The 19,177-nt window shown below is 35.2% G+C and overlaps 1 protein-coding gene across 1 annotated transcript; it reads right to left on the bottom strand.

Annotated features, from left to right (window-relative positions):
- Positions 1-2,029: 2,029 nt before the first annotated feature.
- LOC104223526 (branched-chain amino acid aminotransferase 2, chloroplastic) lies at positions 2,030-17,433 on the bottom strand. Its single transcript, XM_009774984.2, has 11 exons — positions 17,164-17,433; positions 16,746-16,831; positions 13,975-14,149; positions 13,647-13,823; positions 13,438-13,569; positions 11,642-11,740; positions 10,829-10,945; positions 10,513-10,608; positions 4,000-4,112; positions 3,209-3,388; positions 2,030-2,323 (listed from the first exon to the last, which is right to left on the bottom strand). Exons 1-10 carry the CDS (start codon positions 17,305-17,307, stop codon positions 3,271-3,273), a joined length of 1,257 nt encoding a protein of 418 aa, XP_009773286.1. The 5' UTR covers positions 17,308-17,433; the 3' UTR covers positions 2,030-2,323; positions 3,209-3,270.
- Positions 17,434-19,177: the final 1,744 nt, after the last annotated feature.

The following is a 19,177-nucleotide window of genomic DNA, read 5'->3' as shown; positions in this document are numbered from 1 at the left end:
CAAAATTTATTATTTGTATAAATTTAATAATTTATTAGACAAAAATACATGAAAGCATAAGTTCAGATGAACCCATAACCTCTACAATAGATATGCCCGTGGTTTGGTTAGATGGATAGAACTTATATATACTGATACTGCAAAAAAAGGTCACCTTGTCGATGTATGTGAAAATGTTGAAGCAAGTAATACACCTTATTTTCTAGATTAATAATCCACTCTTTAATTTAAGAGCACCTGCAATTATGTTTTAGGTGACCCCTGATGGGGTAAAATATTTTACATTGTCCGAGTTAAACTCTAAAGTCTAAATATCTGTATATTCTTTGTTAAATATAGTTTCAGGCTTTATTGTCATATATATTTGAGCATGCGGAGGAGAGAGTTGTAGTTGGATGATTAGCGTGTGAGCTACTGTGTTTGTCGTTTTGAGCATAAAACCGCAATTGCATTAAATAGTTTTTTAAGGATTTTTAAATTGGTAAATCAGAAGTTTTTTAATGGCAGGAATAGAAAATACCAATAAATAGAAAAACATCCAGATACAAACAGGAATAAAACGATGCTTTGCAGCTTGATAAACCACGCCAGCGCCCAGCATTAGGGGTGTACATGGACAAGTTAGTTCGATTTTTATCAAAATCAAACCAAACCAACTATATCGATTTGGATTGGTTCAATTTTATCGGTTTTTCGATTTTTTTGTTATATGAAAATTATTTCAATCTTACTTCATTAAAGTTATAGATAAAGTTTTGATAAGCAAATATATGTTTAGTAAAAATTAAAAAAACTAAAAAACATATGATCTATTAAAATATTCTTATGGGAAATTTATTTTAGTAACACATAGTTATTTTCTTAGTCGTCTAAAAATAATTTTTTTGTTGATATACACTTTTAAGGTTAACCAAATTTAATAATTAAGCATAAAATCAATATGAAATCTAATAAAAATATGTTCTATTTAATTCTAAAATTATCAAATTACCATCTCAAATTCGAAAAAGGTATAAGAATTTAATAGTTTTTGACATATGAATATGAAAGAACATAGAGATTGATGCATTTCAATGACACTTGATAAAGAAAGTGATGATACAACTCATTATGTAACGTAAATAAATAAGGATGCACTTCATAATTCTATTAAATATTACATCCCATGAGAGAATCCCAAATATTTTTAGACGTTTTCTAAAAAAATTCTATATAAAAATTCTATATTTATATGTCCGGTTGGTTCGAATTTTTTTACTCAATACCAAACCAAATCAAACCAAACCTAATTGGGATTTTTGAGGTTTGACTTTTCGATTTGGTGCGGTTTTCCGATTCAGTTTGAACACCCCTACCCAGCATATTGCATGAGAAAAAATAGATTTTTCTGAAAGCTTTATCCTGTTTTCTCTTTCTCGCGTGCTCGGGGTGGTTAGTTAACCTTTTCTGAATTGCATGGGAAACACTTTAATTAAAAATCTAAGGGGGAGAGCAGAGAAGTATATAAATTTAAAAACTAAAATGACCTACTGACAAGAGAATAGATTTTTGAATGTCGGATCTTAGTTCATATCCTTGCCTTCTAAATCCATTTGTAGTTATTCTTCTAGCAATTTTTAATGATGTGTTTAATTGAAGTGATAACTTTGAACACAAAAAAATAGCAGCGACAGTAACCGAAATTGAATAATTAAAATATGAACACAAAAAAATAGAAAAAAAAGTGAGCTAGAGCGATGTAATTGACAAGGAAGGAGACCTAGCTCTGCATTCGAAATTGACTAACTTAACGCTGGCTATCAAGTGTCAACCTACCCAACCCTTCTCCTTTATCCGGGCACGAGTCTGCATTAAGAATATGGAGAAGAAACAATATATTTGAAACTTCCTGGCTCTTGAGAAGCAATTCATATTCTGATGTAACGACCATAACATTCTTTATACTTTTGGTAGCCTTTTGTTCTCTCATATCTATGGCCACGCATTTATAAGACTAGGAACTACAACTTGTCGAATAAACTTGTAAATGTACAACGATGGAATTTTGACGAGATAAAATTGAAAATATCAGAAAAAGCAGTTTCACCAAACAGACTTGTGTCATTTTGGGGTCTAGAGGAAAATTTTAAGTAGAAATGGCATGGGATAGCCACTTTTTAACATGATATTTAGTTTGTATCCAGTATTTTTACCGCTGAGCACAAATAGCCACTACTTTATTAAAATTAATACGAAAAAATATTTTTACCCTTTCTGCTCTGAGGTTCCATACCCCAACGTTGTCAAGAGATGCCATGACCGCTGTCCATCCTCCAAGAAAAACCTAAAAGGTACACAAACAAGTAAATAGAGAGGAGCATACATAGACAATAAATGAGAAAGCAAAAACAGTAATCGATAGCCTTCAACCTATTAGAGAGATATATGCGCAAAGACGACCACAGAAGAACAAACCTAAGTTGTAGACCGGAAAATTGCATCCCACCAATTATAAGTTCAAAAGTTAAGGACACTTGGTCCTAAACTTAGAATTATAAGTTCAAAAGTTAAGGACACTTCATCCTGAACTTAGACTAACAAGCTCAAAAGTTAAGGATAATAGGTCCTAAAGTCCTGAACTTAGACTAACAAGCTCAAAAGTTAAGGACACTTGGTCCTGAACTTACAGTTACAAGTTCAAAAGTTAAGGACATTTGGTCTGAACTTAGACTAACAAGCTCAAAAGTTAAGGACAATAGGTCCTGAACTTAGACTTACAAGTTCAAAAGTTAAGGACAAGTAGTCCATAACTTAGAGTTACAAGCACAGAACTTAAGGACAGGTTTGAGTTCTAAGTTCAAAGGACATGTAGTCCTGAGTCCTGAACTTAGAGTTGCAAGTTCAAAAGTTAAGGACATGTAATCCTGAAGTCTTTAACTTAGAGTTGCAAGTTCAAAAGTTAAGGACACTTGGTTCTGAACTTTTATGAGCAGAAGAATGTTTCGTCCGGGCAGGTAAAGTTTATTAAAGCAGTGGCTAAAGACTAAAGACATTTTAAACAGTGGCTTAAAAGTAAATACATGTGTTATTAGTGGCTAACCATGCACTTCCCCCAAAATTTACATCATCCCATAGTTACTTCTCCTTCGCCCAGTACATATCAAAGATACATATAGGGATGATATCAACCGAAATTGTTAACTAATAAAGAGGCAAGTCGAAAACTTACACACAAACTTTAGCACAAGGAGAACACAAAGGTGAAAGGTACTATCCCTTAGATGCAAAAGCTCACTTCAGCTCGACAATCCAACCCATCTTATCCTCTGATAGTCCCATTTGTAGGCTAGTAAGAGCAGAATATAACTGTTGTGATACACGACCAACCCCATCACTTCCATATGTTACCCTGCAAAAATGTAAACGAGCAGGTCTTTAATCAAAACCTTCCAAACCTAGATAGTTTTTTCCTTCTAAAGTCATGCATAGACGTCCACATATGTGTTAGTGGAGTTTGTGATTAGAAAGAGAAGAAAAGGCGAGTGCAAATTTCAAATAAAAAGATGATGGTTGAAGGTGCCTGTCAAAAAGTTGCATGTTCCAACAGTCGTGTCTTAAGGTATTATAAAATTACCTTTCACCTCCAAAACCTAGTTGAAGTCAGATTTTAATTCTCTCATTAATATTCTGAAAAATTCAAATTGTGTTACTGGGGAAATTCAAGTTTTGCTGAACTTGGATTTCATTTTGGCTTTAAATCCTTCTGGACATAGATTACTCTATCAAAGCCATTGCCCATTAGTTTTCTATTTCTCCCAAGTTTACTTACCCAACAATACGAACATTCGCATTAGTATTCATGTATTGAAAAGGACTAACTAACTACAAATCACTATCTCATGGCATACGTTCATGGCCGTCTCACTAGCTGCAGCAGGAGAGAAACAAAACTAAAAAGATAACACACTGAAAAGGGTTGTATTATTAATGATGTTGATCCATTCCAATTTATGTACATACCTTTTGCCCATGTGAGTAATGCTGCCCACAGGAGATACAACCACTGCAGTTCCTGTGCAGAACACTTCATCAGCACCAAGCAATTCGTCCACACACACATGCCGTTCTTCAACCTACATATTAATCCTATGGTGTTAGAATAATAGTCCTGTCATGCATGAAGTATTTAGTGACTGGCTCTACCAAGTGAACTACTTGCAGAAAAAGTAAAGGAAGTTCCCATTCTTTCCCAAATTCATTTGTTTTTTTTAAAAGATAGATCCAATCCCAAATTCAATTGTTTAATGGTAAGGTAAAGTCCATCATTATGTCAGGAACCTAATCATCAAAACGTCCTTGCTACAAATTTGACTCACTGTGGAAAGAACTGAACTTGAAAGGTTCTGTTTGTTCTTCCAGACCGATGACCAACATATATGCCATAGTTATTGAAGTTCAATTCTATCACTCGATAGTTCTGTGTAGATGATTTAAGCAATGGAGAAACATTGCTCTTGTTGCATAAATTAGAGATTGTAAGCCAAACATTTCACATCTAACACTAGAAAACAACTCTTGGTAACGTATGTCCGCAATAGGAGTGTCAAATGTGGCCAAAAGATTGATGACCCGCCCAGCATTACATGGGTTGGGCACAAGATGAATTAGAAGTGGGCTGTGTCGAATAGCACCCAAATAAAATAAAATAAAAAGAAATCCAGCAAAGAAGAAAAGGAAGAAATTTCATGGGAAGTGTCGAATAGTACCAAAAACAACGTGCACATAAGATGTTACAGAGACAAATAACGATTAATATACTGACAATTTCTTATTTTTCGGAGGAATTGAATGGTAGGAAAAAGGAAACAAAAAGAGAAAAGGAATATGAAATGAAAAAGGAAAAGAAAAACATAAGGAAATGAAAGAAGAGAAAAGTAAAGAGATGAAAAGGCACAATTTGAAATTGTCAAAGACAGAATGCTGATACGATAAGTCTTTACCATACTAGTTTTCTTTCCAAAACTTCATTTTCTTCATGTCCTTTTTATTTATTTATTTTTTAAATTTTTTGCCTTTACTTCTTTTCTTTCCTCTTTTTTCTTTAGGTGCAGTAGACGTAAAACCAATTTACTAACGGAAAGAAATCAAAAGGTTATGCTATTTCCTTTTTCTTTTCTTTTTTTACAACTCATATTCTCCTCTTTTTTGTTGCTATAACTCATATTTTCTTCCTTTTTTCGGATTTCATGAAAGTTGACTTGTGTCTTCCAGAACAGAACTGTTGTGATTTGGTGAAATTTGTTGATGCAGTGAATTTGGGTCTTGCTTTTCCTCCTAGAACTCCATTTTTCTTATTGCACAGTTGCCTATTCTGTAGCATTTTAAGGAAGATCATGAATACCACAATTCAGCTTACAACAGGTTCCATGGTGCATGCTATTTGCTGATGACATTATTCTAATTGACGAGACAAGAGGCGGCGTCAACGAGAGGCTAGAGATTTGGAGACATGCTCTTGAGTCTAAAGGTTTCAAGTTGAGTAGGACGAAGACGGAATACCTCGAGTGCAAATTTGGAGTTGAGCCGACGGAAGCGGGAGTTGAAGTGAGGCTTGACTCTCAAGTCATTCCCAAGAAAGATAGTTTCAAGTACCTTGGATCGGTTATTCAGGGGATCGGGGAGATTGACGAGGATGTCACACACCGTATAGGGGTGGGGTGGATGAAGTGGAGGTTAGCGTCGGGAGTTTTGTGTGACAAGAAAGTTCCACCGTTACTAAAAGGTAAGTTTTATAGAGCAGTAGTTAGGCCTGCCATGTTGTATGGAACTGAATGTTGGCCGGTAAAGAACTCACACACCCAGAAGATGAAAGTAGCAGAGATGAGGATGTTAAGGTGGATGTGCGGGCATACAAGGATGGATAAGATTAGGAATGCAGATATTCGAGAGAAGGTGGGTGTGGCCCCCATGGAGGACAAGATGCGGGAAGTAAGACTCAGATGGTTTGGGCACATTCAGAGGAGGAGCACTGATGCACCGGTGAGGAGGTGTGAGCGACTGGCTGTAGTGGGCACGCGGAGAGGTAGAGGGAGACCTAAGAAGTATTGGGGAGAGGTGATCAGACATGACATGACGCGACTTAGGATTACGGAGGACATGGCCCTTGATAGGGAATTATGGAGGTCGAGCATTAAGGTTGTAGGTTAGGGGAGAGGGTGAATATTTTTACAGCACAACTGAGAGAGACTATCTAGTTAGGAGTTAGACTAGGAATGTCAGTGGTCGTCTATTGATGCAGGGCTTTACCTTCTAGTTGTACTATACCAACCATCTAATTCGTATTTCGTATTTCGTATCCTGTGTTTCATATTTCGTATCTCCTATATATTGTTGTTATTTTATTACGCATTTTTATGGTACTAATATATTATCTCCTATTGCTTTTTTTGAGCCTTTTGAGCCGAGGGTCTCCTGGAAACAGCCTCTCTACCCTTCGGGGTAGGGGTAAGGTCTGCGTACATATTACCCTCCCCAGACCCCACTTGTGGGATTATACTGGGTCGTTGTTGTTGTTGTATTATCCAGATAATTAAGAAAAACAGAACCACTTTGCCATCAACTACATTTTTCATCGGCCCGATACCATTCCTTCTACTGCAAGCAGTCCATAACTAACTTTTTTTCCTTAATTCCGAATCCTGGACCTTTGTATTGTAGCTCTACATAGGTCAGGGGCATATACACACTTGATGAATGAGAAGGATAACGAAAATCCAAAATGGTCCTGCTATATCTTCCCATGCATTTTTGTTCATGAGGCTGCAGATTATGTACTTTCGTGATCTTTCAATTGGACGTTTTAGCTTCCTTTAATGCTAAATAAGACCATTTGTTTAAAGACCTTTCACTTGGCACATACGAATCAAAAATTTGCAGGATAGTAGAAAGTGTTGGTGAAGATGCGACTGAGGTCCAGGCAGAATGCAGAGAATGCAAGCTTAATTTGAAGGATTTTTGATAGATGTTAACAAAAAAAAGGAACATCTGCCTTATGAACATCTGAAGTGAGTTATAGGTGGGAAATTGTTCTAGAAACATATTTACTGGTTTATGTTTTTTCTTTTCAAATTAATTAACTGATTTGTTTTTGTTTGATTTCTAATGGTAGAATTGTTGGAAGAAGAAAAAGGTATAAAAATCTTTAGAAAATAGTAGAAATATTTCAGAATTTTGAGTCAAACTACTCAAATCTTCACATTAGTAAATAAAGTTTTTTACATTAACATCTAAGATAGTATAATGCAAACACATGGCTAATATCTTATTAACTAGAATTATTTCTAACTGATATAAGTAATATCATTATTATTTGAAGTTAAAGGTTTTGTCTTTTAAGAATACTACATTATACACAAGTATGACAAAAGGGAAAGAAAACATTAACTTTTGCATATGTTGTGTGTGTATATACTCTATTGAAAAGATTAAGGCCTTTTATTAAAAAAAAATCTTAGGTACGAGTTTTTAGAAAAATGTTGCAGGGGCAAATAAATTGATTGCTCGTCTCCTGTTAACATTAGCCTTAATTTCCAAAATTACTAATTTTATTGACATATATACACAGTTCCCCATTTTAGGATCTACATTTTTTCTTTTTGGGTTTTTACATTAAAACTAAGTTTACATTATAACTGAATTTTAAATAATTATGAGCAATATCAATATAAATACAGATATAAAGACTACATCTACAATTAAAGGTGAAGGTGAAGATCTTAAATAGCTTGATGTGAAAAGGTAGTACAATCTCATGGGGCCCGTGGTTGATCCGAGGATAGTAAACACTACTTTGGACTCAGGGTGGCCGCAATTCAGTATGTGGTGGTGGTCAAACAATTTATATAACACTTTATCGTAAATTGTATGCGTTTAATTATTAGTCTTTGACTATACATACATATTAGCATTATTTCTCTATATATGCCTACTACCTTAGAGCTTTTTTTCGCTATTCGCCTTTGATAACACTGTGATGACTATGCATGAGTAGTGGGATTCTAACGTAAATAGTCTTTTCATCTAGTATTTTTTTTCTTTTCTTTTTTTTTCTTTCTCAAATATAAATACGATAACAATCCTACCATTTTTTTTAACGAGAAAATGAAAGTCAAGGAAATTTATCATTATAAAAAATGTTCCACAAAAATATAAATAAACTTGACCATTTAAAGTTTATCCTTTGTTTTACAATACAACTGGACACCAACTAATGCGTTTATTACAATAATTCCATATGTTTAAATTCCATATAATTTAGTTATTGAAATTTTTCACCACTCCCACCACTCAATTGATGAAAAGGTAAAGGTTGTTGAAGATACTATGCATAAATTGTTTAAGAAGTACTTGAAATGTCCAATTACTGGTGTTGATATGATAGGAAGTAGTAGTGGTGGATGTGATGTTGAAATGGTGGATGAAATGGATGAGTTTGATATTTAAGAAAGTCCATTTGAACTTGGTTTAGAAAAGATACAACTAGATTTTTACTTGGAAGGGCCCGTATTGGTTCGCAAAGGAAATGAAGATCTAGATGTGCTTAAGTTTCGGAAAACTCTCTGATGCCACGTGATTTGTTATGTATTCCTATCAGTACTATTGCATCCGAGTTTATTTTCAGCATCGGTGGTCGTGTTATTGGTAAATACGAAGTTCTATTTTACCTTAGAATGCAGAAGCTAAGTTGTGTTCACGAGATTGGCTTTATGGTCAGCAAGGTAAAATATTATCATATAATTTGTTTAATAAAATCATTCATGTAGCTTGACAATTTTTCTTTAATCTGTATGTATATAACAACTGTTGATTTTGAAGAGGAAGATCAATGCAATAGACGTGGAGAAAATTGCTGCTAAAACTTTCAGTAGCTTGGTGATATCTGCAGGTTTTTGTTCTTCTAGCCTTCCCAGATACATTAGCAATTAAGTTAGACAATCGTTTTTTGACGGAGAGTTCGGGAAGAAATAGTCATTATTTGTTTTTAATTGGGCGAATAAGTTTCTATCCTCTTGGAGAATAGTTGTTGTCACTACAAGGCCTTTGTTTTTTTGTTTCTTTCTCCGTAAATGACTTGGCAGTGACAGTTGGAATTGATTTTCATAGTATTGGTATAACCTTTCATGCACACTTTATTGTTATTTTCCTCTGGTTTGTTCCTATCTGACTTGGTTTGTTTATCTTATTAGTTTGCTTGTTATCCTTAGATTGTGCTTATAGAACTTCCATACATTTGTGTAGTTAATGAATCCTGCAGATGATGACCCAATGACCCAAAGAGATAAGAATTCAATGAAGTCGGATGGTCTCTTGATCAATCTTTCTTGCCATTAATTGGTTTTACTTGTAGGTAATGTTGATTAAGCTGATAATGTGCTCTTGTGCAGGTCATGTTGTGATGATTGGTTCTTTATGGAGTATTTGTGGACATCTTGACCGATGCAAGCCTACTGTTTCTTTCGAATGTAGAAGGAGCAATTAGTTTGCTCTAATGGATTTTCTCAAAGTTTTATCATCAGATGATGTTTAGGTTCACGGGAAGGAGTTAGATTTGTCAACCAAGCTGATAGATTAGTTTCTAACATAGCTTATGCAAACTTGGTATTCCATTTAGTTGGTTCATTGTTGCTGAGAATTGTGTGTGTACTGCAAAAAAATTGTTTGCAAGTATTTCTTGGTTCTACGAATTGTAATTTTAGTGCCTACAACAACAGTCTCGAAATGCTTGAGCTTGGGAGTGATATGCAAAAAGATTTTTGTAATTAGGCTGATTTTGAGCCTTCTGTCAAGTGGATATTTGGTACTTCTTTTATTGGAAACCTTTATTTTGTCAAAAAACAGATAGAAGCATACCTATTAGGCTGGCAGTTGATATGCTGTTAACACTACTGGTTGGGCTGATCTATCATTGGAGTTTTATATTACTGGAAGATAATTGCATTACAAAGTTTAAATGTGAGGCCTGATCTAGATCATTGAACTTGATATCTGTTGTATTTTAAGTGGGTCAAATTGGGCAGTCATGACCCAACCCGCTTTTTAGCCCAATTAGTTCCGTTTATAAATTCAACCCATTTTGACCCGCTTAATTTCAGCCCTACCCGCCCATTTGACACCCCTAGTCCGCGACATCTTTGTTGCTCATCCACTGAAAATGTAAAACCCATAATTATCTTCATTCAACTAAGTCAGAATCTTATATGCTAAGATTGGGCAAGCACAATATTCATTTCTTCTGAGTCTTCTGGCCTGGTGTTCATTACAAATATGACGAACATCATATTTACGTCTTCCTTAGTTCAGTTACAGGGTCTATATATTCTTATATACCAAGGCTATCAGATAATTCAACTTTAAAAAAAAGGACTCCAAATGCTTGCACCATGATGAAACACAAAAACTAAGTATTCATACCATTATACGATGGCAAGTAGGATTAGTACTCAAGCATGTTAATGTAAAGGCAAACAGGGGTACCTGGAATCCTTGGCTTACAGCTACATCAATTATGCTCTTTCGTGTAATACCAGGAAGAATGGTTCCTTTAATTGCAGGAGTTGTTATCAGATTACCCTGAGAAAATAGTATTTAAAAGAAATAGTGGCCTTCAACAATACAATAATTTTTAAAGAAGTCTGTGCAGAGAATTTAAAGTATCCATGTAGGACAAATGCCACTGTTTGACAAAAACTTGGTGAATCTAAACAACTGTACTCTTCTCTAGGCTAGCAACAATGTTTATCGGCCCACCATATTCTTAACATGCACAGATAAAACTGACGTAATATTATACCTTCACAATGAAAACATTACAAGAGGAAACCTCCTCTAGGTATCTTTTGTTCACACTATCAAGGTACAGAACATCAGAGTAGCCTTTAGCTTTAGCAGCACTCTGTGCCTTCAGAACCTGCATTTGAAAACCCAAAGATGAAAAGGAAATTATCAACAATTGCATATTTGACTTTCAATACTCAACAAGAACATGTCTCAATCCCAAGCTTGTTTTGGTCAGCTATATGAATCCTCAATACCCATTTTGGTCCATTTAGACTCGTATTATTCCAGAACTATAAGTTAGATATCAAATAATTAGAAGCACAAATCATTTTTTCTGCTCATGATCCCAGCTCCCCTTTAAAGTTAGGTATTTCCAGGAAATAATATGATTATAGAACTACAACCCCCCTTGTAATCACGTCAAGTGTAACACAAGAGTGAAAAGCTCAAAAGTATCGAGGAATAAGACAGACCACTGTAGGGCAGTTTACATTAGATATTTCCATGGATAACGTGATTATAAAACTATAACCCACCTTGGAAAATATCAAGTGTAACCAAGATATAAGAGAGACCACTCCAGGTCAGTTGCACAAGAATGCGCAAATTTGAAGTAATGACTTTATATGCTTGTTAGATGGTATTTAGAAGTTCAAGGCGAAAGCTGAATGTAGAGGACATTATCAAATATTCAAGGAACAATAGAGGGTGAGGATGGTGACAAAAAGGATAAACAAGCTAAGTGGGACCTCATGATTATTTATCATCGTTAATGTTACATAAACAGAAATCTGAAATAAGCTGATTTTCTGTAAACCTAGCTTACTGCTGCATAATTTCCTATAGTCTTGACACCTCCAGTTCCGCCAGGAGTTGCACGGTGCATTTCTGTCTCGATTACCAAATTTATTGGTGCCATACCTTCCTGCCAAGAAAGTAAAATGAAGTGACCGTAGAAAGGGACCCAAGTCATAACATGATTATCATAACACAAACATGGAATTTTACAACAAAAGACGCCATGCTCACTCGAAGTTTGAGAATTAACAACAGACCTTCATCTTCCTATCTTTTTATATTCCTTATTGACACCATGATCTTTTGTTTTGAAAGTAGCAAGATGATTGTGAGATGGTGTGTTAACTTTTTTATATTCCTTCAAATTTTCACTTCATGTACCAGCTGTAATTGACATCACCTATATTTTCTCCAACCAATAACATCAAGGACTTGAATATATACAAACTTGAATATTTCAAAATTTAGCCACAAGAATTCGGGTCTAATGAATATTGTGATAGCATTCACAATAGAACTTCATCAAAAAGAATCTTGTATCTAATTCCAATTCATTCTCATGATACTCAATCAGCAACTCAAGCTTTTCAATAACCATATGAAGTGTAAGAAACAAAAGAGCAGGGTTAACTACTGAATATAAAATTTGTAACCCCCCCCCCCTCCCCCTTTCTGCAGTACTTGTAAATATATATTTGAGAAGCGAGCAGAGAGAATAACCAAAAAAACAGTAATTTCATGGGTCATGATGAACTTAAACAACTAGATTTTCACATAATTCAGCAGAAAGACTTCCTCGTTTATAGGCGTAGGCTTTTAGAATTGAAGCATAATTTGTACAACAGACCACAATAATTTGTCCTTTTACATCTCCAATAGGAATGAACATTGACGGAAGTTTTATACCGGTAATTTAGGGGATTTGATACTTCAAAACCAGAATGGTGAATTCATCACTGGTTTTATTAAGTACTATAGTTAGCTGAATAAGTTTTGAAACATCTCGTAAAGATGGAAGTAGTCCTAGAGAGAAAAAATTGACTTGAAAGGTAATCTCACACATACTGAAGAAAATATATGACAAAATTTTCCAAAATAGAAAAGTTTCTTGGTACATGTATCCAGTGCAGTTATGTTTGATTGCCAGGCATAAACCAAATGAACGCAGAGTCAGATAATTTTGGATTTAAAGTTCTCTTGAGTAAAAGAAGCATGCATCATGACATCTACCTTAAGCTATTCATTTTACCAATTATTAATATTTTCATGGACTGTGATATGCAAGAAACATTGAAAGAAGCAGTTGTGAACCGAAATAAAAAGTTACATTCGAAGCCTGGGGTATGATCCAACTAACTGCAAGTACACCAGTAATAAGCTTTCTTAAATTGCCTCCGACAGAAATTCAAAAAGGGAAAAAAATTAACTCCATTCTGCTGTTCATATTCTCACACGTCCACACATTTCTACTTGTTCCATTTCAAGTTACTCTCTTTTTTCACAAACATTTTATACAGCAAGGCTTGCTACTCTATAGTACCAGACAGGGGATAACACTAAGAAGTAGGGGGAAAATCTATAATATGCATCCTCTGTACACAAATATGCAATTTTCAAATCGATGAACGCATTTAATTACACTTCAAACATCTAAAGCCATATGATCCATATTTTAAGTAGTCAATGGTCACATTTATGGCAATACAAAAGCTAACCAGTCATTAGCAAAAGGAAAAATCATAAGGAGCAGAAATCCTAGAAGTGTTATGCCTATGCATCAAAAAAGCATATACACATGTAAGCCAAGGATGCGGGAAAAAGTACCTTAAAATAGTTTCCCACAGGTGATACATAAATCAGAAATGTGTACTCAGGAGCTGGAGCAACACCAAGAACAGCTCCACTCCCCATAAGCAACGGTCTTATGTATAATGAACCTTTACCAGGAGGAGGAATCTGAAGTAAGGAATTGAAGTCAGGACATAAATCTCCCAATAACAGGATTTCCCACTAAGATTGAAGTGAGTCATTACCCATCTTTCATTTGCTAAAACAGTGGCTTTTACAGCTTCCACAAACTGTTCAACAGATGGTGAAGGCATGCATATACGTTCTGCTCCCATCTTCATGCGCAGAGCATTTTCCTCGGGTCGAAATAGCAATATATTACCATCATGTCTTTTATAGGCTTTTAAACCTTCAAACAGTCCCTATCAATATTTCTACAAGCATTTAAGTAAAGTCTGACAGATGAAAGTGGAACAGTAATCATTAAAATGAATAACATAAGCAATGTATTTAAGATTAACAAAAAGAATGCTGGAAATGAAAATGAATACCAAGATAAGGTGCAAAACAGACCTGTCCATAATTTAATATCCCAGCAGATGGGCTCAACTCGATGTTCCCAAAACGCTGTAGCTCACCCTTAGAAAAGTTCTCATCTCGAGAACATTTCATGATATACATATAATCAGTAGGCGTAATGCTAAAGCCAAGGTTATCCCAATCGATGTCGGCTAATTCAGGTGTTGTACTGTTTTTATAAAGAAAACACACTTGTTATTAGTTGGTCTACTAGCAAGAAAACAAGAAAACACACTTTCTATCAGTTGGTCTACAAGCAAGAAAACAAGAAAGGCACTACTTTTATGATCTCTAACTTTTTTTTGTGAGCAAACAAGCAGGGCACTTGATAGATGGTCTGAAAATAAAAAATTGTTTAATTACAGGAAAATGTGTTGATGTATCAATATTAGCAGGCTCTACTTTTATGATTTTGTTTGTTAGAATTGCTGTATTCCGCAATGTAGTTGCATAGAATGAAAGCTGGTTCAAAAGCGGGCAGATTTAACCACCTCAACTTCTCAAGGCTAATAAGTAATATCTTCAATATCTGCAATGACTAGCCTATGATCCAATGAGGCTGTTGAGGTTAAAGTTAAGGCCCCTTAGATAAATAGGTCTTAAGCCCAATAAAAGCATATTCCTGTCCAAGCTTATGTTGGTTATGCGTCACTAGTTCATATTTCCTAACAATGTGAGTATTCGTTTCTTTAGTTGTTAGTGCAGGATACAACCACACCATCCATTTGCCCCAAAAGAAAAAATAAAAGTAGTGATTATCCCGTGATGCGCAAGACATTTTGTACTTTCTCTTTTTCTGATTTCAGATATTTTCCAAGATGCTCCTGTCTATGTTGTCGAACCAAAGCAACATGTAAAATATTTTTGAGTCTGTCTCTCAAAATAAATACAGTCAAACCTCTCTATAACAGCCTTGTTTGTTCCGAATATTTTTGGATGTTATAGCTAAGTGTTGTTATATAGAACATATATTATAACATAACATGAAAATTGGTTCCAAAAAAGCTTGGCTTTTATAGTGAAGTGTTGTTATATAGGGATGCTGTTATAGAGAGATCTCGTTGTAGTTGCATCTCTAGGAAATTTAGGTTATTCAGATTGTTGCAGTTTTTTATTTTCTTTTTTAGATATGGTAAACCCAACACCCCGAACCTTTCTTCCAAGAATCAAAAGTGGTCCTTTTCCACTTTGCTCCATTAGCGAATTAAACTCTCAACATCTTGGTTGGAGGTTCTCCCTTATGCAGCCACCTAAATTCAGGTCACGCCATCCCTAAATACTACTCCCTTCGTTCCAATTTATGTGAACCTGTCTGACTGGGCACGAAGTTTAAGAAAAAATGAAGACTTTTGGAATTTGTGGTCCTAAACAAGTCAAAAAGGAGCCCAGAATATTTGTGTGGTTATAAAAGCTTCTTATTAAGGGTAGAATTGTAAGTTTAAGTTAAATTGTTACCAAATCTAGAAAGGGGTCATTTTTTTTGGAACGGACCAAAAAGGAAATAGGTTCACATAAACTGGAACAGAGGGAATAATAAATAAAATAGCATATTTATGTAATTTAGCCTATTCTCGTTGCTCACACTATAGCAACCTAAATTCAACTCTTTTATCTTCATGTGCTATTTGTTGGAAAAAAATGCAGCATCTTTATGTAATTTAGGCTATCTTGGTTCTGCATGATGAGACTACCTAAATTCATGTAGGATCTTAGTATAATTTAAGTTATTTTGGTTCTATGAAATGTGGCGACCTATTTCAGATCAATGTTGTCAAAGGCGAAAAGCTCTAAAAAGCGCTCTAGGTCAATTGGGGCTTTAAGCGCAAAGCGCAATTTAAGTAGGGGCTTTAGTTAAAAAAGGCGCAATGCAAGAAAAAATAAAATATATATGTAATTCAAGAGAAAAGTAACAAATTCATTTATATTGTTTTCCTTAACAACTAATACACTTATTTGCCGATTATATTTATAGTCTAGCATTGCTCCATTCAAGATAGAACTCATGGGCAATAAGGGGCATGTCTTGGTGCCCTGCCTATACTGAAGCGCAACTTAAGTGAGGCGAAGCACCCTCCCTGAGCTTTTTTGAGCTTTAGGGCTTAAGCGCGCCTTAAATGAGCCTTTGACAACATTGTTTGAGATAGACAGATATTGTCATCTTTATTTACTAATCAAGAAGTAGCACCTTTGTGTTGATTGATTTATGTAACTTAGTTCATTCTAGTTGCACAATAGCCACCTTAATTCAGGAAATGTTGGAAGAAACGGACTCACAAACAAGACCTTAAAATTATCACTTTTTAAACAGCAAATGAGAGTACTTCCACGGCACCCAAGGGTGTGGCCTAGTGGTCTATAAAGTGATAGAAAACCATGAGGTCTCGGGTTTAAATTCTAGCGGAGGCAATAAATACTAGGTGAATTCTTTTTATCTTCCTAAGCCTTAACCCTTAATCATCAGAGTTATCCAATAACTAAGCTGGTGAGAGGTAGCAAGTAACCGGTGGAATAGTTGAGGTGCGTCCAAGCTGGACCAGACAGCCCCGTCATAAAAAATATGAGAGTAATATCATGATGTGATGATATTGATTATTTTCATTTTTGTTTTTTGAAAATTGACTGCGTTTGAATATACTCAAAATTAACAAAATAGCAATCCAAATGTACAAATCAAAAATAAAGAAGGGAAAATAGATTTTGGGAGTGGGACATTTAAATTGTAAAACAAAAGCAGCAAAACAATAAAAAGATAAGGAAAAAATTACCTTGCAGGAGAGGCCACCTGAAGAGCACTCCCATTGTTTTGGGAGCTATTACTACTGTAAGAAGCAAAATGTGACTGCTTCTGAAGCTGAAGACACAAAATTAACCAAAATCAACACTTACATGCACAGATTTACAAAAGGATTTAAGTTATATGTTAAAAGAGTTTGAGTTATACACATCTTAACTTATCTTATTTCAAAATTACAAATTTCACATATTAAGGAGCTTTGAGTGTAAAGAAAAGTTTATACTCAAGTTAACTTAAACTCAAAATTTATAAGGATGATGTATATAACTTAAACTGAACATACACAAATTTAACAAATACAGACAAGCACTATAAAGCAACGACATTTCGAATTGAAAGTAAAGTAGCTAAAGAGTGAAAAAGAGCATTAGAGGAGCGGAGCAAAAAACCTTTGAAGGGAGAGGAGCAAAACGGCGTTTGTCGGTGAAGAAATTAGCAGGAGGAAGAAGCTTAATAGCGGTTCGTGATGGGCCGAGAAGGTGATTACAACTGGGTTGCCGATGAAGCCCTGCAAATGCGCCGCCGCTCTCCATTGATCTGTTCTTCTGGAGTAGCTTCCTGTGCTTGGGACTTTGACCACAGGCGTTTGTCTCGGCAGTTTCAACGTTTTGAGTATATCTCCGCGTAAAGTTCTACTCCGGGAAATTATATGCTCTCCCTGCCAAATTTCGGTTCGATATTTAAAAATTTAGGTTCGATATTTCGGTCAGTTGGTTTATCAATTGTTTATATCAAATCACATACCAAAATATTTCGGTACAGTTCGATATTTTTTATTTTGGTTCGGTACGATTTCGATTTAAACCAAATCTTCGCTGCCTTCCCCACTCCATTAACTAATGTAATCCATGTTGTTTGAGATTCCACCAAAGATTTCAACTTTATTTTACAATCATTCTAAAATATCTCAGCTTTAGCATTTTTAACTATGGTGAACCAGCGATTACTGTAACGACCCGATATGTCGTTTTTAGCATTTCCATCCCATTCAGTTATTTGAAGTCTTAAGTAGCGTCATTTTGTGTATTATTACTTGCGAGAGTGATCAAGTTTTGTTTTCAGATGATACAAAATTTAACTGAAAGAACAATCCATGTTTTGGAAGTTTAAGTTGAATAAATGGACCGGATGGTAAAATATGTGTAAATTACCCCAGAATAGATTTTTGATGATTCCAATAGCTTTGTATGATGATTTTGGGCTTAGGAGTGTGTCCAGATATTTATTACGAGGTCCGTAGCTAAAATAGACTTGAAATGGCGGAAATAAGAAATTTAAGTTTGGAAGTTTGACCGGGGGTTGACTTTTTGATATCGGGGTCGGAATCCAGTGTTGAAATTTTTTATAACTTCGTTATGCCATTTATAACTTGTGTGCAAAATTTGAAGTTAATCGGGCTTGATTTGATAGTTTTTTTTGCATCGAATATCAAAGTTGGACGTTTCTAGTTTCATTAGGCTTGAGTTGGGGTGTGATTCACGGTTTTAGCGTTATTTGATATGATTTGAGGTTTCGACTAAATTTATATGATATTTTAGGATTGGTTTATGGGATTCTCTAACAGGAGGATAGGCCCAGTTACAAAGGAAACTCTTGCGAATTTTTTGGAAATTTTGGAAGTTAGTAAAATTCGGAAAATTGAAATATGCGAAAGAAGAGATAAGTTATGTTATGTGTTTGGGGGCGGACTCTACTTCTCATCCGAGGACTATTAACATGATGGATACCAATTGGGTATGATAGCAAGTGTACGAAACATACTATAAGTGATATGAGATCTAAGGAAGGTCCTAAGTCTAAGCCAAGTTGGAAAATTACATAATAGACTAAAGTTGCAAATGAGTACGCGCAAGACCTCATTTTGGATGAGCGTATCTACATGGATATAAGGAGTTGTATGATGCACAACCTATTAAATTAAAGCTCTTTGAGTCTAGTTTCCAACGCATCAAACCGTTTGTCATTTGGAGGTGTATACAGAAAGTTATGACAATTTTACTGGACATGTGTCATATGCGCGCCCAGGTGCGCAGCGGCCGCGCATATTCGAAAGCTTCTGCCTTGTGAGCGCGGCCTGAGCACGAGCGCGCTCGTAAAATCGCTATAATACCCCTAGACAGTGTATAAACCGAAGGAATCCGAAATTTCTTCCATTTTTGGTCATTCAAGCACGGATTTGGGCGATTCTAGAGGGGGTTTTCACAATTTCGACTTGGGTAAGTGTTCAATATCTGGAAATGATTACATTTCATGAATCTGCATCAATATTCATCGTTTAATTCGGATTTAAATAGGGGTGGGAATTCGGTATTTCGGTTCGGTATTTTGGTAGTCGGTTTATCAATTGTGTATATCAAATACCGTACCCAAATATTTCGGTACAGTTCAGTATTTTTTAATTTG

Source organism: Nicotiana sylvestris, chromosome 9 (genome assembly GCF_000393655.2).
Source record: "Nicotiana sylvestris chromosome 9, ASM39365v2, whole genome shotgun sequence".
Lineage (NCBI taxonomy): Eukaryota > Viridiplantae > Streptophyta > Magnoliopsida > Solanales > Solanaceae > Nicotiana > Nicotiana sylvestris.
The sequence above is the reverse complement of the archived record's forward strand: the minus strand, read 5'-3'. Positions and strand labels throughout refer to the sequence as shown.

Coding starts and splice junctions, on each gene's coding strand:
- LOC104223526 (XM_009774984.2), bottom strand. CDS start 17,307: ATGGAGAGCGGCGGCGCATTTGCAGGGCTTCATCGGCAACCCAGTTGT. Junction 13,824..13,974: donor GGATATTAAATTATGGACAG/GTCTGTTTTGCA, acceptor AAATATTGATAG/GGACTGTTTGAAGGTTTAAA. Junction 10,609..10,828: donor GTAATGTTTTCATTGTGAAG/GTATAATATTAC, acceptor CTATTTTCTCAG/GGTAATCTGATAACAACTCC.